Raw genomic sequence first — 26354 nt, 5'->3', positions numbered from 1 at the left:
AAACTGAGGGTTGATGGTGGAAGGTGGATGGGGATGGGCTAAATGGGTGATGGGTATTAAGAAGGGCACTTGTTAAATGAGCACAGTGCTCATGGGTGTTTCCATGAGCACTGGAGTGAATCACTAAATTCTATTCCAGAAACCTATATTACACTATACATTAACTAACTAGAATTTAAATAAAAATTTGGAAGAAAAAAATTAACAAATAAAGAATTTCAATTCTAAAGATATTAAAACTAGTAAAATATTTCATATATCAATTCAAATATCCACTTACCAAACAAAATATTATATATTCTACATCTCAGTTCACACTTTCCCCCAAGTTTTTTTTTTTTACAGACTTTATTTTTTTAGAGCAGTTAAGATTCATGGCAAAATTTAGGGGAAAGTAAAAAAACTTCTCATATACTCTTTGCCCCCACAGTGCATGGCCTTCCCCATGACCAGCATCCTCCACTATGGTGGTACATTACTTACAACTAATAAACCTGTATTGTTATACAGAGTAGTTCCACTGCCCTCAAAATCCAATATGCACCACCCCTTCCCCTCTCCCTCCTCCCCACAGTCCCTAGCAACCACTGATCTTTTTACCACTTCCACAGTTTCATCTTTTCCAGAATGTCACATACATGGAGTCATGCCATATGGGCCCTTTCAGACTGGCATCTTTCACCGGGTAATCATCATTTAAGCTTCCTCCAAGTCTTTTCAGAGCTAATAGCTCTTTTCAACACTGAATAATAAACAGTCCATTGTCTGGATCCACCAGGTTTACTTATCACTTCACTTACTGAAAAACTTCCTGGTTGCTTCTAACTTTTGGCAATTAGGAATGAACCTAATGTAAACAGCAATGTACAGATTTTGTGTGGACATACGTTTTCAGTCCTTTGGATAGTAAGCAGATCAACTGCTGGATCATTTGGTAAGAGTATGTTTCGTTTTATAAGAAACCACCACACTGTCTTCCAAAGTGACTGTATGTACCACTCTGCATTCCCACCAGTGATGAAAGAGAGTTCCTGTGGCTGCATATCCTCACCGGCATTTAGAACTGTCAGTGTTCCAGGTTTTGGCCTTTTTTTGTTTGTTTGTTTGTTTTATTTATTCACTTGACAGAGAGCACGAGCAAGCCAGTGAGCAAGTGAGATCATGAGCAGGGAGAAGGGTCAGAGTGACAGGGAGAAGCAGACTCCCCACTGAGCAGGGTGCCTGATGCAGGGTGCCAACGCAGGACCCCAAGATCATGACCTAAGACACCCAGGTGCCCCATGTTTTGGCCATTCTAAAGGGTGTATAGTGCCATCCTATTTAAATTTGCATTTTCCTAATGACATGTGATGTGGATTATCTTTTCATATGTTTATTTGCCATCTGTATCTCTTCAAGTTTGCTACGGTCTTTAGTCCATCTTTTTAAAAATTGGTTTATTTTCTTACTGCTGAGTTTTAATAGTTCTTCGTGTATTTTGTTTAACAAGATATGTCTTTCGCAAACATTTTCTCCCATCTGTGACTTGTTTTCTTATTCTCTCGACATTGTCTTTGGCAGAGAAGTTGTTCTGAATTTTTTTTAAGATTTTTTATTTGAGAGAGAGAGAGTACAAGTGCAAGCCGGGAGAGGGGCTTAAGAGAGGGAGAGAAAGGACTTCCAGCCTAACTCCCTCAGAGTGTGAAGACTGATGTGGGGCTCAATATCACGACCCTAAAATCATGACCAGAGCCAAAATCAAGAGTTGGATGCCCAACTGATTGAGTCACCCAGGTACTGCCCCAGAAGTTTCTAATTTTACTCAAGTTCAGCTTATCAATTATTTCTATATTAAAATTTTAAGCTTTAGGTCACACTGAAGTAGCTCATGTTTAGTTTCTGTTTTTTTATAATCACTCTGCTATTGTTGTTTCTAATCTACTTTTAAATGCAACAATATGTAAGAAGACAGAGACTAGGGACACAAACCATTCCAAAACAAGTTTAAACTGTTTTAAACTATTATAAACTTACTTTCAAAATGACTATATGCAGCTGAGTCTCCATGATCCTGGGGACAACTATATAACTAAGAGTTCTCCAAATTTATGTCCATGTAAAATGTAACATTTATTAAAGAGTTAATAATAAAAATGCGCTAATTGAAGCCTACATATATGTTATTAAAACTCAAGAATAATTGCACAGATGGATAAAACTTAAACCAACAAAAGATTCTGCAGGGAAGAGTATTTAATCACTGACATTGTACAGAATTGCCAGACACACTAATACACATAATGCACCCACTTACTGCCTGTACCCAGGGCTAACTGCTCCCATGACCCAGTCTGGGTAAGCTGCTATCCACAGCCATTTTGGAAATATTTAATTAAAATGTGACAGTTGGAAAGACAAAAGGGTGGGGGGCGCCTGGGTGACTCAGTCCATTAAGTGTCTGCCTTGGGCTCAGGTCATGGTCTTGGGGTCCTGGGATCGAGCCCGAGTCAGGCTCCCTGCTCAGTGGGGAGTCTGTTTAACCCTCTCCTTTTGTCCCTCTCCCTGCTTGTGCACTCCCTCTCTTTCTCAAATAAATAAAATCTTTAAAAAAAAAAAAAAAAAAAAAGGGAAATTTACTGAGATGAACAGTGTCCTTCAAAATTCAAATCACTCAGAAACTCAAATGTGACCTTATTTGCAAATAGGGTCTTTACAGATATAATTAGTTATTAAAATGAGGTTATACTGGCTTAGGATAGACCCTAATCCAAAGGCTGCCATCCTTGTAAGAAAAGCAGAGACACACACATACACAGAGAAGGCCATATGATGAGAGAAACAGAGATTTGAGTAACCCAACTATAAGCCAAGAAATGCCAAGGATTACCGCAACCACCAGAATCTGGAAGAGGCAATGAAGGATCCATCTTGGAGCCTTTAGAAGGAACATGGCCTGCCAACACCTTGATTTTGGACTTTGAGCCTCCAGGACTACGAGAAATTAAATTGTTTTTGTTCTAAGCTACTCCATTTGTTACAGTTGCCCTAGGAAACCAGAGACCCACAGAGGGTGACATACTTCACAATCTCTGTGAACTCTCAGTACTGATCAGATGTACGAAGTAGTCAGAAATAGACCTTGATTATTCTGAATTCCACATTTTTTTGGCTATGTACTTGTAAGGTCTTTAAAGAGCCAAAAGCAGCATTTAGAAAGAAAAAGAAAAGAAAAAATCTCACAGGCATTGTGCTCTCTTTCTGCCCTGCAGATACTGCAAAGATGAAACTGGGAACTTAAGAAACAAAGAACAAAGCAAAATTTGGGAAAAAAAAAAAAAAAAAAAGGAATAAATCTCCATCATTTTCTAATTGTAATAGCTAGGGGCAGTTTTTTATCTCTTCTGGTTTAGGAACTGCGCAAAATAATTTCTAATTCTGGAATACATATTACTACATTGTCTATTTCCCTACATAATTTAATTAGAGAATCTTGATGCTAAGACAAATACAAACAACTGCTTTCTGTTGCTTTTAGCAAGATTTACCTTACACAGGGACTACATGAGAGACACAAAATAAGTTGTGCTAAAGAGAAATACCAACTAATTGATTTACTATTGTTCTAGAAAGGTTAAACTGTAATAGTCCTTCAAACGTACTTATTATGTCTTTGACATGTATTAGGTAGGAATTCAGTATAATCAATTAGTAGGATAAAAATATTCAATTAACCTGGGCAGAAGATGGCAAAACAGTGATTAGGAAGATTTTTTTTAATCTCATTTACCCAGAGCAGCCTTTCCCACTAAATGTATACACAAAACTTCCTTTGTTAAAAGCAAGCTGACTCTACCAAACTTGCACTTTAGGGTCCCTGTGAAATGACATATTGGACAGAATTTATAAGAGCCCAATGCCTAGCTTTTACTTTATAATTTATTTTTAAATTTCCTATATTTTCTTCATATGACCTCCCTTCATACCTACAGTATGAATAACCTCAAAGTTATTCCTTTCAACAATAAAAAAAGTTCAGTCATTCAGTCAAAAAAATATTATCAAATATCAAATATTATCAAATATCAAATATTATCAAAAAGAATGTCAAGATATTCTTCCCTGTTCACAAAGAAATGTAGTCAGCCCTTTCCCCTCCTATTAGACCCAGTACATCTCTGCTGCATGGGCTGCATCCAAAATTCCTAACTTCTCCAAGGCCTTTTTGTCTGAGTTAACTGTGCTGCTGTCTTGAGACAGACTGAGTTAACAAAAAATAAAATACCCTTATGTCTGGGCATGTGGGTGGCTCAATTGCTTAAGCGTCTGCCACAGGGCCCTGGGATCGAGTTCCACGTCAGGTCTCCCTGCTCTTCGGGGAGCCTGCTTCTCCCTTTGCCTGCTGTTCCCCCTGCTTGTGTGCTTTCTTTCTCTCTCTTAAGTAAATAAAATCTTTTTAAAAATGAGTATGTCTAATCTCAGTGGAAGAGAGGCATGAAAGATATAAAACTGAAGCAAGATGGATTACAATAAGATAGCTTCAAAATAGGAACAGTTTTACATAGAGCAAGCCCAAGGTAACAACAGAACTGTCAGGATACCAGAGCCACTGAGGTGAGATAAGGAGGTGTCTGTGAGGAGAACAGAAGTCCTGACACAACAGCTAGCGCTGGGGGGCACATGAGCGTGGGCAGTAGAAGTGAAACCTAAGCCCTCTGGAAGGCAGTTCAGCAGGCTCTCTCAAAGCTGACCTACGTGTCCCCTGTGATCCAGTGATTCCGGTCCCAGCACAAACGTTGTGCTCTGACTGATCATCATTAATGTTCACAGGGTTTTTAGAGGGGCAGGAAGTGGCAGGGAGGGGTGACCCTGGTGATGGGCATTAAGAAGGGCATAGACGGCACAGAGCACTGGGTGTTATACGCAAACAATGAATCATGGAACATTCCATCAAAAACTAATGATGGACTGTATGGTGACTAACATAACATAAAAATAATAATAATAATAATGTTCACAGTAGCATTACTCAGAATAGCCAAACCTGTAAACTACCTAAATTTCAACAGTAGAATGTATAATACATTGAAATATAACACAACAGTATAAACAAACTACAGCTATATATAACTACATACCTAAACACCACAAGTATAATGTCGAGCCAAGTTGGCCAGACACAAAAGAATATATACCATGTGGTTCCATATACATAAAGGTTAAAGACAGACAAAAGTACACTAGAGTGAGAAGGCAGGAGAGTGGATCTTCGGGAAGGACAAAGGCGCAGTGATTGGGGACGCTCACAAAGGGGGAGGGGGAGCTTCAGAGGTACTAGCAATTGTTCTATTTCTTGATCAGGATAAGTGTAACATAATTCTTTTTCTAATCCCTCATCCAGCATTTCACACATGTTTCACATGTTCTGTAGAGTTTTCTGTATGTGTGTTATACTTCACAATAAACAGAAAATAAAAAGAAATTCCACTCTGGCAACATGGATGGGCCTAGAGGGTATTATGTTAAGTGAAGTAAGTCAGAGAAAGACAAATACCATATGATTTCGCTTACACATGGAATCTAAAAGCCAGAACAAACAAATAAGAGCAGAAAAGAAAAAACAACCAACCACACACACAAAAAAAAACCAAGATCCATAAAAACAGAGAACCAACTGACCACTGCCAGACAGGACAGGAGGGGGTGTGAGGATGGGTAAAATAGGTGAAGGGGAGTGGGAGGTGCAGGCTTCCAGTTACGGAATGAGTAAGTCGCGAACATAAAAGGCACAGCATAGGGAATATAGTCAATGGTATTGTAGGAGTGTCACATGGTGACAGACAGTAGCTCCACTTAGTGAACACAGCATAGTGTACAGAGTTATCTGAACTCTATATTATACACCTGGAAATAACGGAACATTGTGTGTCAACTAGACTTCAGTTTAACAAGACAAGAAAAGAAACCCCAATCTGACACATTCCCACCAAAGAAGTTAGACTAAGAGACCCCTGTCAACTCCTTGCTTGTTGAAACACTAGCAAGTCTGAAACCATCTGAAAACATGAAGAAATTTAGGGCTGGCAAGTACTGAATTCCCTGTAAAAACCACCCTGGAAAGGTCAAATAGGTATTATTTCTCACTTACAAAATGTGAAATTAGTCTATACCATTAATCTAAATTTCAAAGGCAAACACTGATTCCTAAAACTTGCAGTAAACTCAAATTTTTATTTCATTCCGGTTTTCTCTTCTGAGCAATCAGAATTGTGGGGATGTGCAAGAGATCCTCTGATTAGCCTCTACCATCCTAGTCTAACGGACAAATGAACATAAATACTCTTCAACATTCCCACTGCAAGCGCATGCTAAGGTGTTCCTCTGTGGCCCATTCTAGGGTGTACAACCTTGCCACCACCACCACATAGCCACTCCCATGGGTGGCCTTGGTGTCACAGGCTCCACTCTAAATTCACTTCCTCATCCTACCCTTCCCTATTACAGATGAATGAAAAATTTCATGAATAACAAGTTAAAGAATTAGCAAATGTAGGGGCGCCTGGGTGGCTCAGTAGGTTAAGCCTCTGCCTTCTGCTCAGGTCATGATCTCAGGGTCCTGGGATTGAGCTCCACATTCTTCAGGCTCTCTGCTCAGCGGGGAGCCAGCTTCCATCCTGCTTCCCATCCCCCTCTGTCTGCCTCTCTGCCTACTTATGACTTCTCTGTCAAATAAATAAATAAAATCTTAAAAAAAAAAAAAAAGAATTAGCAAACATGTCCTCAGCTCTCTGAGGTAAATCACCTTATTCTTTTATCCTCTTTTTTCTTTAATCACCTTCATGGCTATCTTCTAAGCCTTCTAATGAGCAGAATACAACACTGATTTAAATGTTACAGTAAGGTTTTAACAGGCTAACTAAAACAGTACCTTAAGACTCTTACATGACATAGAACATTCTAGAAATAAGATAATTTCAAAAACCACAGCAGGGAAAGATACCTAGTTTTAGACCCAATCCTCACCTCAAACTTTAACCTGTTGCTCAAATACAAGGAATTTCATTAGCATGTGTACAAGCAGGGTTGGTGGAGGGTCCAGAAAACAATTTCAAACCACACACCAAGACACCTTATAAAACACCATCAAACCACCCTAACATGTCCTAAACAGAAATCAGTACTTTATCCAAAGTGAAGGTATACCAACTTTCAGATAAAGAGATTCCGTTCTCAGCCTCAGATGAGCCCTCAATTCTTGTCCCAGAATCCTGCCATGTTGCCTTAACCCCTTCTAGCTTTTCTCTATAGCAGCTATCTCAAGACTTAACTTTCTCAAATTTCTCACTTGCCCCCCATTCCTCTCAACAAGACATTATATCCTAGTGCCCAGGAGAAGAAACAGTTACCTGAGCAGAACTCCCTAAACTTTCTTGCTAAGGTTCACTTTTCCTCTTAAGACTCTGCTGAAAGAAGAGCTTGCAATTCCCACAGAAAGAAATTATACCTGAAGTGGTCCTAGGGATCTTCAAACTTACTTCCACCTTTAAGCTCCATCCTTTCCTCTACATATGTTATTTTATCTTTAACCCCTACGGCAAGATAACAGAGCCCTTCCTCCCCCACTGAATCCATTCACTAGTGTGGTGATGTCATCCCCTACCTTATCAGAGATTTTGCCCCTGAACACCTCTCTGGTTTTGAACTGTTTTCAGTCTTGCCCTGTCTCTGGCTCTTTCCAGTCAGGATTTTGTTGTCATTGCTCTTCATTCTCTTAATGGTGTTCCTTCTTGTGTTGCAACATTTGAACTTAACAGAAAAGTTGCAAAGGCAGTACAAAGAACTGAATACCCTCCACCCAGGGACCCCACTCAAGTTTTTTCAGTTGTCCCAATGATACTGTTTATAGGGAAAAAAGATCAGGCACTGCACTCAGGTGTGATATCTCTGTAGTCTCTTTAAATGTAGAATAGTTCCCTACCCTTCTTTGACATTTTTTAAGATTACTGTAGACTGAAGTACATTTGAAGGTTTTAGCTCATGGAGCTCAATTTGAGACTGCCTGATGCTGCTACCTTAGGATTAGATCCAGGTTATCTGCTTTCACTGGACTGTCACAGAAGTGATGCCATATTCCTCTTTCCGGCTTGTTGGGTGGACACCATGTCACTTTGTCATATTGGTGGTGATAACCTTAACCACTTAATCAAGATAGTGTCTGCTAGATATCCCCACTGTGTTTTTTTCTCCATTATAATTGTAAATATTTTGTTGAGAGATGCTTTGAGGCTATATAAATATCTCATTATTTCATGCCTCAGTTTTAGCATCCATTCATATTTCTTACTTGAATTACTTACAACTATAGTAGTTATCAAATTATTATTATTCTAGCTCCATTATTCCTTCTACATTTATCAGTTGATATTCCACTTTAAGGAATCACTTTCCTTCCTCTCATTTACTTGTTAAATGGGTTATAACTTTTTACTACCGCTTTTTATTTTAATGCTCAAGTTTCTCAGATTTGGCCAGTGGGGGCACATTAAACAGTTTCAGTGTCCTTTTAACTTATTCCATCCTCTTTTTTTTTTTAAGATTTTATTTATTTGAGAGAGAAAGTACACACATGGGGGGTGGGAAACAAAGAGAATCTTTTTTTTTTTTATTTTATATTTATTTGACAGAAAGAGAGATCACAAGTAGGCAGAGAGGAAGGCAGAGAGAGAGAGAGGGAAGCAGGCTCCCCACTGAGCAGAGAGCCCAATGTGGGGCTCCATCCCAGGACTCTGAGATCATGACCTGAGCCGAAGGCAGTGGGTCAACCCACTGAGCCACCCAGGTGCCCCAAGAAAGAGACTCTTAAACAGACTCCCCACTGAGCATGCAGCCCCAACATGGGGCTTGATCTCACAACCCTGAGATCATGACCTGAGCTGAAATCAAGAGTCTGATACTAGGAAGGCCTGAAAAGAGCTAGGAAATGTGTGTGTGTGTGTGTGTGTGTGTGTGTGTGCGCGCGCGCGCATGTGTGTCTGGATGTCTATCTGTAAATATACACACATGCATTTAAATTTGTATAGCTCTATTTTTATCTACATATGTTGAAAATCATGAGTTCCCACTACTCCAACTCCACTGGACTCAGGCCAATCCATTCTAGCTTTTCTCTTTGCTATAAGTATACTACCTTCCACCATCCATGAAAAAGCTGGGTCTTGGTAGTTTGCTATATATACCTATTTGCACAGTCTCCTACATGTAGCCACTCTTCTGACCCCAACTGGCCACCATTCCCACTTGGCTCAGGGGTGGTTCCCATCAGACAGAGTCATCTACTCTCTCTGTCTCCACTTCCTCACCTTCAGGCACTTCTCCACCTACTGCAATCTGACTCCTTCTGGTTGAGTCCAACAGTCATCTACTTATTACCAAACCTAAGGCTCTTTCTCACTCCTGGAGTTCCTTGCAGCTTTTGACACTCCAAACATTTTTGCTTTTTAAAATACCCTCTTCCTCTGGCTTCTGTGACTCCCCACTCAACTGGTTTGCCTCTACCTCTTTGGTCATTTCTTCCTCGATTCTTCCATGGACTTCCCCACCACCTTGGCTTAATTATAATGATGCCGAGCTTTGTCCTAGCATTCCTCTCCTGCAGTCCCTGAGGTAGTTCATCCCCTCCTATGACGACATTAACTTATTCTGTGGATTTCTGCATCTACTTTTTTAATCCAGACACAATTCCTAAATCCAGACCTACATAATGAAATGCCCATTGAATATCATTCCTTAAGTGTCTCTTAATCACTCCATACAAAACACATCTAACACAGAAATAATTTGCACCCCATACTGCCCTTCAAACTTGCTCTTCTTTCTGAGTAACTGAGTTCAAAGAAATGCAATCTGTTCAGTAACCCAAACCAGCATCTTAAGAACCATTAATAATCCACTCCTCTCTCTCATCCCCACATCAACAAGTCTGATGGTTTTAACTCCTAAATCTTTCTCAAATCTACTTCCTCAGCTAGTCTATTGACCGAGCAACCATCATTTTGTGCCTGGATCACCACCACAGTCTTCTAACTGGCCTCCTATTCTTGTCATTCTTCCAATCTGATCTGTAAAATCTTTGTAAAACAAATATGGTCATGGCTGTCTCCTTAAAACCCTTCAGAGAATACCCACTGCCCTCGTGGCCAAGTCCAGTTCCTTCACATGGCTTACCAGACCCTGCATGAACTTGCCGTAGCCTACCATTACAAAACCATCCCTTGTGCTACTTCAAACTAAAACTCAGCCACACTGAAATGACTTTCACCTCTACAATCACACAATATTCCTACAAGTCCCTGGGCCCTAACATAGTCTTGTTCCTCTGCCTCTTTGCTACACACTGCTTGGTCAAATTTGCCTCATCCTTGAGAACACAGGTATCACCTTCTCTGGGAATCTTCCCAGAATGCTCCTGCTCTGGTCCTTCTACAGTACTCTGTATTTCTCTAGAGTGCTTATTACAATTAATTGCAATTGCTTGTTTAATTATTTAATTTCCCAACCAAATTGTTAGCTTTACTAAGACCTCAGAGAGAAATGGAAACAATGTTTTACTCACCGTTCTACCACCAGAGTCTAATAAAATGGCTGAAACCCAGTAGATGTTCCCTAAGTATTTAGTGAATGAATGAGTCTCAAAAATAACAAACCCAAAATGGTTAAATAACTTCAATGTGAGACAGGAATCCATCAAAATCCTAGAGAATATAGACAATAACCTCTTTGCCATGGACCACAGCAACTTCTTTCAAGACACATCTCCAAAGGCAAAGCAAACAAAAGCAAAAATGAACTTTGGGGACTTCATCAAGATCAAAAGCTTCTGCACAGCAAAGGAAACAGTCAACAAAACAAAGAGACAACCCATGGAATAGGAGAAGATATTTGCAAATGACACTACAGACAAAGGGCTGATATCCAAGATCTATAAAGAACTCCTCAAACTCAATACATACAAAACAGATAATCATGTCAAAAAAATGGGAAGAAGACATGAACAGACACTTCTCCAAAGAAGACATACAAATGGCTAGGAGACACATGGAAAAATTTTCATCATCATTAGCCATCAGGGAAATTCAAATCAAAACCACATTGAGATACCACCAGATACCACTGGTGTTAGAATGGCCAAAATTAACAAGACAGTGAACAACAAGTGTTGGAGAGGATGTAGGGAAAGGGCAACCCTCTTAAATGGTTGGTGGGAAAGCAAGTTGGTGTAGCCACTTTGGAAAACAGTGTGGAGATTCCTTAGAAATTAAAAATAGAGGGGCGCCTGGGTGGCTCAGTGGGTTAAGCCGCTGCCTTCGGCTCAGGTCATGATCTCAGGGTCCTGGGATCGAGTCCCGCATCGGGCTCTCTGCTCAGCGGGGAGCCTGCTTCCTCCTCTCTCTCTCTGCCTGCCTCTCTGCCTACTTGTGATCTCCCTCTGTCAAATAAATAAATAAAATCTTTAAAAAAAAAAAAAAAAAAAAAAAAAAAAAAAGAAATTAAAAATAGAGCTACCCTATGACCCTGCATTTGCACTACTGGGTATTTACCCCAAAATACAGATGTACTGAAAAGAAGGGCCATCTCTACCCCAATGTTCATAGCAGCAAAGGCCACACTCGCCAAATTGTGGAAAGAACCAAGATGCCCTTCGACAGACGAATGGATAAAGAAAATATGGTCCATATATACAATGAAGTATTATGCCTCCATCAGAAAGAATGAATACCCAACTTTTGTATCAACATGGATGGGACTGGAGGAGATTATGCTAAGTGAAATAAGTCAAGCAGAGAAAGTGAATTATCATACGGTTTCATTTAGTTGTGGAACATAAGGAATAACATGGAGGACATTAGGAGAAGGAAAGGAAAAGAGAACTGGGGGAAATCGGAGTGGGAGATGAAGTATGAGAGACTGTGAACTTTGAGAAACAAACCAGGGTTTTGGGGGTGGGGTAGGGAATGGTGAGCCTGGTCATGGGTATTAAGGAGGGCACATATCGCATGGAGCACTGGGTGTGGTACATAAACAATGAATCTTGGAACACTGAAAAAGTAAAATTAAAAAAAAAAAAAAAAAACTATAGTCACCACAGCCAAAGGGTACACTTCAGAGACACACATTAACAAAAGGCATGGGAAAATACAGCTTTCACTCCCCTTGCTGGCCAATTCAAAAAATGGTAACTTTAAATGTAATAAACAATAATTCAACCATGCTAGCCAGAATGAAAATAATTATTTCCCACAAACAGAAAAACACATACATTCCTGTTTCATCAAAGTAACACATAACAACTCAACATGTGAGAGAGCAGACATCTTGTACCAAGAGAGTTAGAGTAAGAGTGAATGTTTTGGCCCTTTAGACGGCTCTAGGACATTCTCCCTATATACACTGTGGACACACACACACATTCACAAACACTCACAATGTTCAGAAAATACAGAGCATGATTAAACAAAGAAAAACAAATAATGATCTTCTAAAGGGTACATTACATGGTGTCTGGCCCAAAGGACAGGTAACACCAAATATGACAGATGATGCCAGAGTATAACCCCAGCCAACTGCAAACACCAAAGCTTGATGATGGGGGAAGGAGGAGACCTATGAAGGGGATTAAGATTGCTACTACTTACTGTACACTATTACAAGCCAGATTAGGTTATGTCATTTTTACTGTCCCATTTTACTATACAGAAATGACACTTGAAAGACTAAATAAGGGGGCACCTCGGTGGCTCAGTGGGTTAAAGCCTCTGCCTTTGGCTCAGGTCGTGATCCCAGGGTCCTGGGATAGAGCCCTACACTGGGCTCTCTGCTCAGCAGGGAGCCTGCTTCCTTTCCTCTCTCTCTGTCTGCCTCTCTGCCTACTTGTGATCTCTGTCTGTCAAATAAATAAAATCTTAAAAAAAAAAAAAAAAGAAAGAAAGAAAGACTAAATAAGTAGCCTATAGCTAATAAATTCCAAAGTGTAGTTCTTTCCAATCCTTAGTGCTGTACCCCAAACCAGGCAGAACCTAGTCATTTCTTTAGACTAAAGACAAATTTTCCTTTCACTATCCTCTAGTTAAAGTTACCACAAGGTTTATTCACAGATTTAGGGACAAAAAAGATGGTTATACCTTCAGGGGGAAACATTTTTATTGCATTTTTAATTTTTTAATTTATGTTTTTTTAAAGAATTCTTATTAATCTAGATGGATGTGATAAAGGTATCATGGTTAGTTTTTTCAAAGATTTTATTCATTTATTCATGAAAGACAGAGAGAGAGAGGGAGAGGGAGAAGCAGGCTCCTTGCTGAGCAGGCAGCCCAATGTGGGACCCGATCCCAGAATCCTGGGATCATGATCTGAGCTAAAGGCAGATGTTTTACTGACCGAGCCACGAGGTGCCCTGTATTCTTTTTTTAATAATGGTCCCTGACAGATGGAGGCACTGGATGAGATTTTTCTAGAGGTACTTTGAGAGCAATACTTTTGAGTACAGGGATTTTGTCCCTCATTGTCCTTTCTAGATAGCTCCAGTTTCAATCTTGACTCTATTTTAGAATTTTTTAAATAACATGAAAAGGCAGTTTTATGTACAATGACCTATATAAGATGTTTTAATTCTAAAAGCAGAACTCAAGGACATTGCTTTGGGAAAAGGGATCCTGAGGCTCACCTATTGTTTTGCCTTTCAGAACCAGAGAGACTTGAGCATATAAAGCACAATGTGAGAGGGGGAACAGATGAAACTGTAGCTCCATGTCAGAAATTGAGTCCCCTTCTGCCACTAGACTCCCTGAATGGTAACAACCAGTCTTATATTCCCCAGGCAAGAGAATAGAGAATGTCTTCCCTGGCAAACACACACACACACACACACACACACACAAGATCTATAACTACGGACAGGTGGGTATCACCACAAGATAAAGCTGGGCTTCCACCTGAATAATGAATATTGAAGCTTATATAGGACTTATGTGGACAGTCTCGCTGGCTCAGTTGTTAGAGCATGCGACTTTTTATCTTGGGGTTTTAAGTGTGAGCCCCACGCTGTGTGTGGAGATTACTTAAAAAAAAAAAAAAAAAAAAGCGGTGCCTGGGTGGCTCAGATGGTTAAGCATCTGCCTTCAGCCCAGGTCATGATCTCAGGGTCCTGGGACTGAGCCCCGCATCAGGCTCCCTGCTCAGGAGGGAGTCTGCTTCTGCCTCTCCTGTCCACCCCTGCTTGTACCCTCCTGCATGAGAGAGCAGTCTCTCAAATAAATAAAATATATTTTTTTAATTTCTTAAATTGATCCTTTAAAAAATTAATAAAATAATAAAAATAAAAAACTTTTTAGGGTGGCTCAGTGGATTAAAGCCTCTGCCTTCGGCTCAGGTGATGATCTCAGGGTCCTGGGATCGAGCCCCTCATCGGGCTCTCTGCTCAGCGGGGAGCCTGCTTCTCCCTCTCTCTCTCTGCCTGCTTCTCTGCCTACTTGTGATCTCTGTCTGTCAAATAAATAAATAAAATCTTTATAAATAAATAAATAACTTTTTAGAGATTTTTTTAAGTGACAACAAAAATAAAGTATCTAATTTTTTTTTTTTTTAAAGATTTTATTTATTTATTTGACAGAAAGAGATCACAAGCAGGCAGAGAGGCAGGCAGAGAGAGAGGAGGAAGCAGGCTCCCCGCTGAGCGGAGAGCCCGATGCGGGCCTCAATCCCAGGACCCTGAGATCATGACCTGAGCCGAAGGCAGAGGCTTAACCCACTGAGCCACCCAGGCGCCCTAAAGTATCTAATTTTAAAAACTGAAGATAAGGGGCACCTGGGTGGCTCAGTTGATTAAGCAACTACCTTCAGCTCAGGTTATGATCTTGGGGTCCTGGGATCAAGTCTGATTTTCCCTCTTCCACTCTCCCTGCTTGTGTTCTCTCTCTGTCAAATAAATAAATAAAATCTTTAAAAAATAAAAATAAGAATAAAAACTGAAGATAAACTCAACTAAATCTACCAGAAGACAAAATAAAAAGATAAGACAGAATACAGAAAAGAAAATCGAGGTATATTGCTCAGTTCAGGAGGTCCAATATCTGATTAACAGTTATACCAAAAAAATAAAATAAAGATAATGAATGAAAAATTATAAAAGATATAATACAAGAAAACTTTCAGATTGGTTTCTATATTCAAAGAACCCACAAGGATAACTAGCACAAGAACAACAACAAAAATCTACTCATTTTCAAATTTTTAAATTCAGATTATCAGAGATAAAGAAATCCTAAAAGCTTCTAGAAGCCAATAAAAATAGTCCTGTACAAGAAAACAAAAATTAGAATATAATTATATTTCAAAACATACATAGAAAAGCTGAAAGCTAATGAAGCAATGTCTTCAAGATTCTGAAGGAGAATTATTTCCAACCTAGACTTCCATACCTAGCCAAACTATCAAATAACTGTGAAGACAGACTTTATGTATTTGCATGTTCAAAAAGTTCTCAAAAATGTTATTTCCTACACAGCCTTTCTCAGGAATCTATAATGTATCAGTAGCTATGGAAAGTCAAATTTTAAAAAAGAGAGAAACATGGCTCCAAAGAAACAGGGTTCCATGTTTAATCCAGAAGAAAGATGAAGAGAATACCAAGAATTCACAGAGGACAAATAAATAAAATTCTAAGAATAATAATAAAAGGAAGTTCTAGGACTTAACTGTTGTAGTTAACTGTAGTTAACTGTTGTAGTTAAGTAGAAGGTCTAGAGAGTAACCAAGCAAGATCAAGGAGATGAAGAAATGGGTCTGGAAGAAAGAGTTTTTACAGAGAACAAAAATGAAAATAACAATAAACAATGGATAGAGCACCTAGTGAGCTGATTAAATTTAAAAGTTATTTCAAGTATGTCAGAGAGTTTGTATATGATTTAGAGGAAGATAAAAGATTTTTAAAAAAGCAACTAGTAACATGAGGCAATTATTAAGTCTAAGGAAAAGAGAAAGTTGCAAAGGAAAGGAAGTATGATTTTAGTATGCCATGCAATTCAGCTTTGAACAGTATATTCATAATATAATAATGTAAACACTGAATACTAAGTTAACAAAAAGGACCATTTGACAACACTGGATGGGCAGAGGGAGGCAAAATATGTACACTGGGGACTAAGAAGAGGTCAAAAGAGAGAATCATATAAGAGAGCTATATCCTTATCTTCTAGGTTTGAAGTCAATAGGTAATACATCAAACTGAAAAATTAGAAAGCACCAGTAGAAGCAGGTTATTTGGGAAAATGAAGAGGTAAAGTTAAAAATGATTGATTCAGAGGAACAGAAAATAGGAACAGGAAGCATTGGTCAAGTTACCCTATTACCTTCTGGTAGTATCAGCGCTTTAAAATTACATATATATATATACTAATTTGATAGAATGTAGAATTTAAAAACACAGTAGGAGAATTATTGATAAATAAAATAAAATAATATGTAAAGTCTGATTCATTTACAAATATAAATACACACACATATGCACACAGAGAAGCTTTGGAATGCACAGAACTGTTACTAGGGACTGTCTCTGTGTGATTAAGTTACAGGAGTTTTGCTGGTTTCTTCTTTTCCTACAAAGATGTTTTGCTATTTTAACAAGAAATATATTTTTTCTTCACAAAGTATTTTAAAGTATTAGCTTACCTTAGCTGATTTTTCAATACTTAAGCCTCCGTCCAGTTTAAAAAGAAATGTCATGTTGTATCCCGTCTGGTTTCCATGTCCATGAGGCCACCAAGTTTCTATGGTAACATTCTTTGAAGAAACAATGTAAGTCATTCTAAGTAATCTATGACATATTTTTAACAAAATAAATAGTGATTAAGAGCACGATATCAATGTCTCATAGATTAAAGCACAGAAATTCTAGGCTCTGTATATGCCAAATTACACCAATCCATAGTAATATTTAAAAATCAACATGCTAGGTGTTTTAGCATGGATTAATATACCAAAAGGAAAAGGTAAGAACAGAGTAACACGGATTTTCAGAAAAACAATTATCTCCATTTCTAACACTGACGCTTACATTTTTCTGTATTCTTAACAGTTAGAATTGGATGTTGAGGTTGACTCTTCTTCCAAACCCAGAACTAGAAATTGTTTGGGGTTCTCACTTTATCCGAATAGTCACAATGTTGCTTTACACCATCCTGTTCAGTTCACAATGATCAATAAGAGGAATAAAAAAGAGAGACAAGGGAAAATCCAGCCAACTTCTACTCATTAAAGATCATGAGTTTAGAATTAGAATTCTGCATGTAAAATAAGCATCAATATTCAAAAAAATTTACTGTATTTAATAATTATTGAAATCAGAAATTATACAAAATTATACAAAAATAATCACTGCATTTAAATGTAATGCTTAGAATGTATTCTGGATTTAGGATACTGCAAACAGTGCAGAAAAATTAAGATACAATACCCCTGACTTCTTGAGAGAAAAGGATGTTAAATCACATATTCTCCATTTTCTTAATCTTAAAATTTGGGAATATCATTCCTTAGGTCGTAACATACATAAAATATATGAGAGGTTAAAAGTGAAGAAGGTGGAAAAGTACATTTTTCTTTCATTCTCAGTCCCTTTCTAGCCATTTCTTTTGAATAGTATTGCTTTTCATCTAGCGCTTCTGAAGAAGTACCATCATTCACCTTATTAATTTTCACAAACAGCTCAACAATTCTTTCCCCAGGTTGAAGTTCAATGCTGTATGACTGCTGTGTTTGCAGTTCAGGGATGGCTACCATCACTTGACCAGAAATTGGCTTTGAGCTGACAACATCAAAAGAAGACTCTATTTCAAGATTCCACCCCTGGGTATGGTTATCTAAGGCACAGAGGAAAAAAAGAAAAAAGAAGCATTATACACACACACACACACACACACACACACACACATATATATATATATATATGAATGAAATATGCTAAGCATTATTGCTGCACTCCTTAGGATTCATTGAAGAAAAACTGAAGCAGCTTCTAAACTAATAAGCACTCCACAGATCCTGTCATGACAAAAAGTCCAGTAGAAATTCTCATTTAATCTTTAGGTTTTAATCATTCATTTTGGGTTTTTTGTGTCTTTTTAAGCCATTCATTCTGAAGAAGAATAACCAAGAGTATATATATTATATATACTTCTACCCTAAAAAAGGTTACAATCATAAGTCATAAAATCTTTATTAAATAGGGCATGAAGAGAATATCACAAATGAAAATATAACATAAATTTTCTTTTTTTTTTTTTTTTTAAGATTTATTTATTTATTTGACAGAGAGAAATCCCAAGTAGACAGAGAGGCAGCCAGAGAGAGAGAGAGAGGGAAGCAGGCTCCCTGCTGAGCAGAGAGCCCGATGCGGGACTCGATCCCAGGACCCTGAGATCATGACCTGAGCTGAAGGCAGCGGCTTAATCCACTGAGCCACCCAGGCGCCCCTAACATAAATTTTCTAAGACTGATATATGTTCAATTCCTTTTCATAAAGCAAAGTAAAAATATAGAGGTTTTAGGCCATATAATAAGGTATAAACTTAGATGTAGTAGATTTAATCAAATGTGAAAAAACAGAGATAGACAGTTGACCCTTGAACGACAATGATTTGAACTGCATGGATTCACATATATGATTTTTTTTCAAAAAATATATTGGAGAGTCGACATGGCTAAACGCACCAAGAAGGTCGGAATCGTGGGCAAATACGGGACCCGTTATGGTGCCTCCCTCAGGAAGATGGTGAAGAAGATTGAGATAAGCCAGCACGCCAAGTACACTTGCTCCTTCTGTGGCAAAACCAAGATGAAAAGACGAGCTGTGGGGATCTGGCATTGTGGCTCCTGCATGAAAACCGTCACTGCTGGCGCCTGGACCTACAACACCACTTCTGCTGTCACAGTAAAGTCTGCCATCAGAAGACTGAAGGAGTTGAAAGACCAGTAGAAGCACCGCCGTTTGAAACATTGCTAGCCTATAATAAATGGGTTAATTTATGTAACAAAAAAAAATATATATATATATATATATATTGGAAAACTTTTTGGAGATTTGTGACAATTTGAAAAAACTCATTATTGAACTACATAGCTTAGAAATACCAAAAGAAATATATAAGAAAAAGTTAAGTATTATTGTAAAAGTACAGTATATAATACATATACAAAATATGTGTTAGTCGACTCTGTATGTTATTTATAAGGCTTCTGGTCAACAGAGATTATTAGCAGTGAAGTTTTGGGGGAGCCACTGTGGCTCCTGGCTAGGTCAGTTGGTAAAGCTTGCATGTAGGTGTAGAGATAACTTAACAACAACAAAAAAAGTATATGTGAATTTTCAACTGCACAGGAAGTTAGTGCTCTTAATCCCCATGTTGTTCAATGGTCAACTGTTATTTTAAACGTAGATTATTTAACAAATAAATATTTACTGAGAACATTCTATGTGCCATGTACTTTGCTAAGTGATTGGAACTACATGATGATCAGGATAAACATGGCCCCTGACCATGTGAGTTTAGAGTGTAACAGGATATATAGCCAAGTACAAAAGTGAAATAATTCCAGGATGGGAGAAATATGAAGTTTTCTGAAAAAACATTCACAGGATGGGAGATCACTTAACTTATAGAGGGTGAGGGAAGGCCTTTATGAAAAAGCAGTAGCTAGTTGAACCCAGAAGGATTCTTTAGCTAAGTTCAGAGGCAGATGAGAAGTATTCTAGGCACGATGAAAACCAAGGGTGAAGAGCCGTAAGCAATGCTTTAACAAAAACTTGAGCAATAATCAAACTGGTAAGGAAGATCCTTACAGAGGATGTAAGCACAGTCCAGCTCATCCTGGTTCATGTGAGGAGTCCAGAGACTTTACCCTAGATCAGTGAGGAGCACTGGAGATTCTTTTTTTTTTTTTTTTTTTTTTTTTTTTTTTTTTTTTTTTAAGATTTTATTTATTTATTTGACAGAGAGAAATCACAAGTAGATGGAGAGGCAGGCAGAGAGAGAGAGGGAAGCAGGCTCCCGGCTGAGCAGAGAGCCCGATGCGGGACTCGATCCCAGGACTCTGAAATCATGACCCGAGCCGAAGGCAGCGGCCTAACCCACTGAGCCACCCAGGCGCCCCAGCACTGGAGATTCTTCAACAAAAAGGAAAACACCCGGTCCTGGGTGGCTCGGTCAGTTAAGCCTCTGCCTTTGGCTCAGGTCATGATCCAGGATCCCAGGATCCAGCTCCATGTAGGGCTCCCCACTTAGCAGGGAGTCTGTTTCTCCCTCTGACCCTTCCCCTTCTCATGCTCTCTCTCTCTTTCAAATAAACAAATCTTTAAAAAAAAAAAAAAAAGAAAGAAAGAAAGAAAGAAAGAAAAACACGATCAGATCGGCATTGTAAAAAATTACAGAGGGCCCCATCACAATAACATAACAGGATAAAAACAGGAAAAGCAGAGAGATATGAAATTTCTATCTATGTAAAAGGAATAGAAGGTGCCACGTGGAAAATCTTGGAATGGAGAGGAAGAAAAGGGAGCAAGCCTGAAGAGGAAGGTCACGGGGAGAAAAGAAAGATGAGACAGCTGCCTAAGGAACAACACTTTGGGAGTGGAGTCTGTGAATGGCATAGAATGTTTCAAGAGGATTCTGAAGTAGTGTTTTATACTATGTGCGATATAACCCGTTCCTCTATCACCGGATCAACTTACATCACTTAGTCTCCAGAATAGAATCTGGGTTTGGTTTTGGTTTTAAAATAAGACGGTATGCTTTAGGCAAGAGCAGAGCGGAAAAGCTGACTCATATTTTTTAAGTTACACAGGAGAAACCAGAATTGGAGTACCCAAAAGGCTGCATAGGCAGAAAGTGAGAGCCACCAGTGAAAGTTCTCATTCCTTACTGCCACAGAAAGGACAGTGCCTGGTGAAGATGCACTTAGCTTTGTATGACCTATGGCAAGAATCTGAGGAATTTCCTGCTGAGTGGCTTCTATTTTCCTCTGTGAAAAAGAGAAGGGAGAAGGTTATCAGCTGATGAATATCTTAAAGTCCCTTCTAGAAATAAAGAGGGGACTAATCATCATGGTTTTGCTGCAAATGAAGGAAAAGTATATATGCTGATCAATGAGCCAAGACTTTGTAACTGGCATTCCTTACAAATGCAGAGCCACAACCAGACCCACTGTAAAGATGATCATAGCACGTCTCATCATCTGCATCCCCCATCAAGCCAAAGTAGAGGTGCACTGGATGCACTCGGAAGTAAAACTAATCCTGGACTTAAGAACTATTTTATTTCTTAAATGATCCATTCTTTTTTTTTTTTTTTTTTAAGATCTTTTTATTTATTTGAGAGAGCGAGCAAGCACAAGGGGAGTGGGCAAAGGGAGAAGTACATGCCCTGCTAAGCATGGAGCTGGACGAGGGGCTCGGTCCCAGGACCCCAAGATCATGACCTGAGCCAAAGGCAGACACTTAACCAACTGAGCCAGCCAGGTTCCCCTTAAATGATCCATTCTTAGGAACACCTGTCAATGAGCTCTGAATTAATTTGTTCTGATCCAGCCAATTCTGGAGTTTACCCACCCATAGCCTGCAAGTTTTTCTAAGATACAGTAAACTATATCAAGACAACCACACTTGTTTGTTCAAGATACTTTCTTCCTACCAAGTATATACTAAGTCTCTCAATTTCCCTTTCCAGCATTTTTATTGTTTTTTTTTTTTTTAAGATTTTTATTTATTTGACTGACAGATCACAAGTAGGCAGAGAGGCAGGCAGAGAGAGAGGAGGAAGCAGACTCCCCACTGAGCAGAGAGCCCAATACGGGGCTCGATCCCAGGACCCTGGAATCATGACCTGAGCCGAAGGCAGAGGCTTTAACCCACTGAGCCACCAGGTGCCCCCATTTTTATTGTTTTTAAACAGAAGCACACACTACAGTCTGATCCATAGGTATTTATTTTCAAAACATCCTAAATCTTTGACAGCTACATGATCTTTAGCTCCCTATCATATTCCCTCTGGCTTCCTTTACTGTCTCTTACTTCAAGAAATAATAATAGATAATATTTACCAAGAACTTCCTATGAGCCAGGCATTGCTTTATGCTCTCAACATGTATTAACTTATTTAAGCATTACAACATTTCTATAAGGTAAATTCTATTATCACCACCATTGTCTAGATAAGAAAACTGAAAAATGGAGGAGTTAAGTAACTTGTCCAAGGTCACAAAGCTAGTAAGTTGCAGAGCTTGAACATGAACCATGACAGTCTGAAGCTAGAGACTGTACACTTAACCTCTAAGTTATGCCAATCGTAACCAAATAATGTCCCCCCAACTACGTCTTATTGGTACTCAGAATTTTTACAGAATTTAACAGTTTAATTATATAGGGGAGTATTTCACCTAAAGGTATCAAGTGATAATAGACATCAAATATAGTTTTTGGCTGAGTCTTTAACCACAACAGCACAAAGTCATAAAACTTTTGAGCTAGAGGTTGACAGATCATCTAGTCTACTTTCTGGTAAGTGTTTATTTCCTTCTAGACCAAAGGCTGACAAACAACTGGTCTTTGGGCCAAATCTGACCCACCTCCTTTTATAAATAAAACTTTATTGGAACACAGCTGCTATGAACTGAATTGTGTCCCCCCTCCACCTCTCCAAAATGCACCTGTGGAAGCCCTAACTCCCCAACTTATCTGGAGATAAGGTCTTCAGGAGATAATTAAGTTAAGTGAGGTCAAAGGGGTGAGGCCCAATCTCATAGGTCTGTGGTCTTATCAGAGAAAGATAAGACCCCTCCCTCCCTTCATCTCATTCTATTTCCATCTGCCTGTGTCTGTTTCTCTTTCTTTCTCTCTGCCACCACCACCACGGGATCCTGCAAGAACAGAGCAAGAAACGTAGCTATCTGGAAACCAGGAAGAAAGCCGTCAGTACAAACCCATCAGCCAGCACCTCACTCTGAGCCCTCCCAGCTTCCAGAACTGTAAGAAATCAAAACCTGAAGCCACCCAGCCTATGGCATTTTGTTATCACAGGCCAAGCATGCTACACCAACCACTGTCATTTGTGTACATGTTGTCTTTGATTGCCTTTGCACAACAATGGCTAAGTTTGAACAGCTGCAACAAAGGCCAAATGGCCCCCAAAACCTAAAATGTTTATTAGCTGACCCTTTCAGAAAATGTTTACTAATCTCCATCCTTAAAATATTTCCCTAAAAAGGCTATTCTAATCTCTTTAATATCTGTAATGAAAAAACCCTCTGCCTCACAAAATAGCCTTCCTTTTTGCTAGCCTTGGCTATTGTAAAGTCTTCACATTGAACTGAAATCCCCTTTTCTTTAATTTCTAAGTAAAGATTTTAGTTCTACCCTACTAATAACCACCCAAGTTCAAGCCGACGCCTTGGATGTTTCCTATCACTTCCTCTTTGGTGAAAAATAGGAAGGCTCTGCTTGTAAGAGCCTCTGCCAGGAAGACAAATAATACAGTTCCCAAAGGCTACTGGAAGTTTCTACTGCTTCTAACAGGGAAAACGTGCTAAAGTAAATCAGCAGTCCTCTGGGGCTCATCCAGTTAACTTCCTTGGGAGCTGACAACTGAAAAAATTAAGGCTGCGGAATTCAAAAACCCAATATGAACACTTGCAGGTGTTCATATGCAGGTGTTCCCCTGCAAGACTATCATGTCATCAGCAGAGGCACTATACCAAAATATTTTTGCCCCCTCCTCTTCTTCCAAATGGAATACAACACTTCCTTCCAGAAGTCATGGAGAATTTAAGTAATTTAGTTTCCAAAAGTACATACAGACTCATAAATCATCAATAATTTTCCTGGTATTAAGTGGTCACTTCTTTTTATTTGTTACTTTTTAAACATATAATCCTATTTCTAGGTAAGGAGAGCTCCCTTTTATAAATTAAGACCCATTTCTAGAATACAGCTTCCTGTCATACTTCTCCTAGCACTGACAAAATTACCCTTTCCTAAAGAATATCCATCACTCCTCTCATGAATAGCCAAAGAAATCTTGAGAAAGAACAAAGCTGAAGTATCACAATTCCAGATTTCAAGATATACTACAAAACAATATGACACTGGCACAAAAATGCACAGACAAAGGGAACAGAACAGACTCCAGAAATAAACCCATGATTATACGGTCAATTAACTTATGACAAAGGAGGCAAGAATATGCAATGGGGAAAAGACAGTCTTTTCAATAAATGGTGTAGGAAAACTGGTCAGCTACATCCAAAAGAATGAAACTGGTCCGCTTTCTTATGCTATACTCAAAAATGAACTCAAAATGGACTAAAGATCTAAATGTGAGACATGAAACTATAAAATTCCTAGAAGAAAACATAGGGAGTAATTTCTCTGACACCAGCCTAAGCATTTTTCTAGATATGTCTCCTAAGGCAAGGGAAACAAAAGCAAAAATAAAAATAAAAAAGCAGGACTATATCAAACTAAAAAGCTTTTGCACAGCAAAGAAAGCCATCAACAAAATAAAAAGGTAAGCTACTAAATTCAGGAAGATATTCACAAATGATATACCCTATAAGGGGTTAAGATCCAAAATACATAAAGAAGATATACAACCCAACACCAAAAAAACAAATAATCCAATTAAAAAAATAGGAGGAAGATCTGAACAGACATTTTTCAAAAAAAGACATATAGTTGGTCAACGGACGCATGAAAAGATGCTCAATATCACTAATATCAGCAAAATGCAAACCAAAACCACAATGAGATACCACCTCACATCAGTTTGAATAGCTAGAATCTAAAAGACAAGAAATAAAAACTGTTGGCGAGGTTGTGCACATTAATGGGAATGTAAACTTGTGAAGTCACTGTGGAAAACCATACAGAAGTTCCTCAAATAGTCAAAAACAGTAATACCGGGGCACCTGGGTGGCTCAGTGGGTTAAGCCTCTGCCTTCTGCTCAGGTGGTGATCTCAGGGTCCTGGGATCCAGCCCCGCATCGGGCTCGCATCGGGCTCTCTGCTCGGTGGGGAGCCTGCTTCCTCCTTTCTCTCTCTGCCTGCCTCTCTATCTACTTGTAATCTCTGTCAAATAAATTTTTTAAAAAATCTTTAAAAAGTTAAAAAAAAAAAAAAAAGGGCGCCTGGGTGGCTCAGTGGGTTAAGCCGCTGCCTTCGGCTCAGGTCATGATCTCAGGGTCCTGGGATCGAGTCCCGCATCGGGCTCTCTGCTCGGCGGGGAGCCTGCTTCCCGCTCTCTCTCTCTCTGCCTGCCTCTCCATCTGCTTGTGATTTCTGTCAAATAAATAAATAAAATCGTTAAAAAAAAAACAAAAACAGTAATACCATATGCTCCAGTAATCCCACTACTGGTATTTACCTGAAGAAAACAAAAACACTAATTTGAAAAGATCTATGCATCCCTATGTTTACTGCAGCATTATGTACAACAGCCAAGATATGGAAGTAACCTAAGTGCCCACCAACGGCTAAATGGATAAAGAGGATATGGTGTATATGCGTGTATTATGGAATTTCTCTCAGTCACAAAAAAGAATGGACCTAGAGGTTTGTTTTCTGGTTTTTTAAAGATTTATTTATTTATTTTTTAGAGAGAGAAAGAGAGAGTGCACAACCTTAGGAAGGGGTAGAGGGAGAAGCAGACTCCCTGCTGAGTGGAGAGCCTCCTGCTGTTTTGAGGTTCAGCCCCAAGATCATGACCTGAGCCGAAACCAGAAGTCAGAAGTTTAACTGACGGAGCCACCCAGACGCCCCTGGATCTAGAGGTTTTTATGCTAAGTGAAGTAAGTCAGACAGAGAAAAACGAATACTGTATGACTTCATTTACATGTGGAATCTGAAAAATACAACAAACAAAAGACAAGAACAGCTACATAAATACAGAGAACTGATGGTTGCCAGAGGGCAGAAGACTGGGGGGAACAGGGTGGGCAAAATGGCTAATGGACAGCGGGAGATACAGGCTTCCTATTATAAAATGAATAAGGTACAGCAGAAGAAATACAGTCAATGGTGTTGTAATAGTATGGTATATAGACTCACTGAAACACCTGAAACTAAGGTAACACTGTGTCAACTACACTCCAATAAAAAATAAAACAAATAAAAATAAAGAAAAGACGGAGATTAAACAAAACAAGATAACAAATACCGATCACTCCCACCTCTCCAGCAGTGGAATGCAAACAATTCCAAAAAATGGATACAGCACTGGGGATGGGGATAGCTAAGAAGAAAAACGATTAAATGAGTCAAAATCTCCTCCCAGGTCTCC

The 26354-nt window shown here is 39.0% G+C and overlaps 2 protein-coding genes across 5 annotated transcripts in view; one reads left to right on the top strand and one right to left on the bottom strand.

Annotated features, from left to right (window-relative positions):
• MANBA (mannosidase beta) overlaps positions 1-26354 on the bottom strand; it is a 122839-nt gene that overhangs the window by 62270 nt on the left and 34215 nt on the right. For all 4 annotated transcript variants that reach the window (XM_059172008.1, XM_059172023.1, XM_059172032.1 and 1 more), the window contains 2 exons: positions 17713-17888; positions 16699-16809 (listed from right to left, as the gene is read on the bottom strand). In XM_059172008.1, the coding sequence (XP_059027991.1) occupies positions 16699-16809; positions 17713-17888 (287 nt within the window). The remainder of the gene's footprint in view (positions 1-16698; positions 16810-17712; positions 17889-26354) is intronic.
• Positions 18719-19063, top strand: LOC131829845 (large ribosomal subunit protein eL43-like). Its single transcript, XM_059172043.1, has one exon. It carries the CDS (start codon positions 18725-18727, stop codon positions 19001-19003), a length of 279 nt encoding a protein of 92 aa, XP_059028026.1. The 5' UTR covers positions 18719-18724; the 3' UTR covers positions 19004-19063.

This window comes from Mustela lutreola, chromosome 1, assembly GCF_030435805.1.
Source record: "Mustela lutreola isolate mMusLut2 chromosome 1, mMusLut2.pri, whole genome shotgun sequence".
NCBI classification, from domain to species: domain Eukaryota; kingdom Metazoa; phylum Chordata; class Mammalia; order Carnivora; family Mustelidae; genus Mustela; species Mustela lutreola.
Note: the sequence above shows the minus strand (reverse complement) of the source record. Positions and strands in the feature narration are given on the sequence as shown.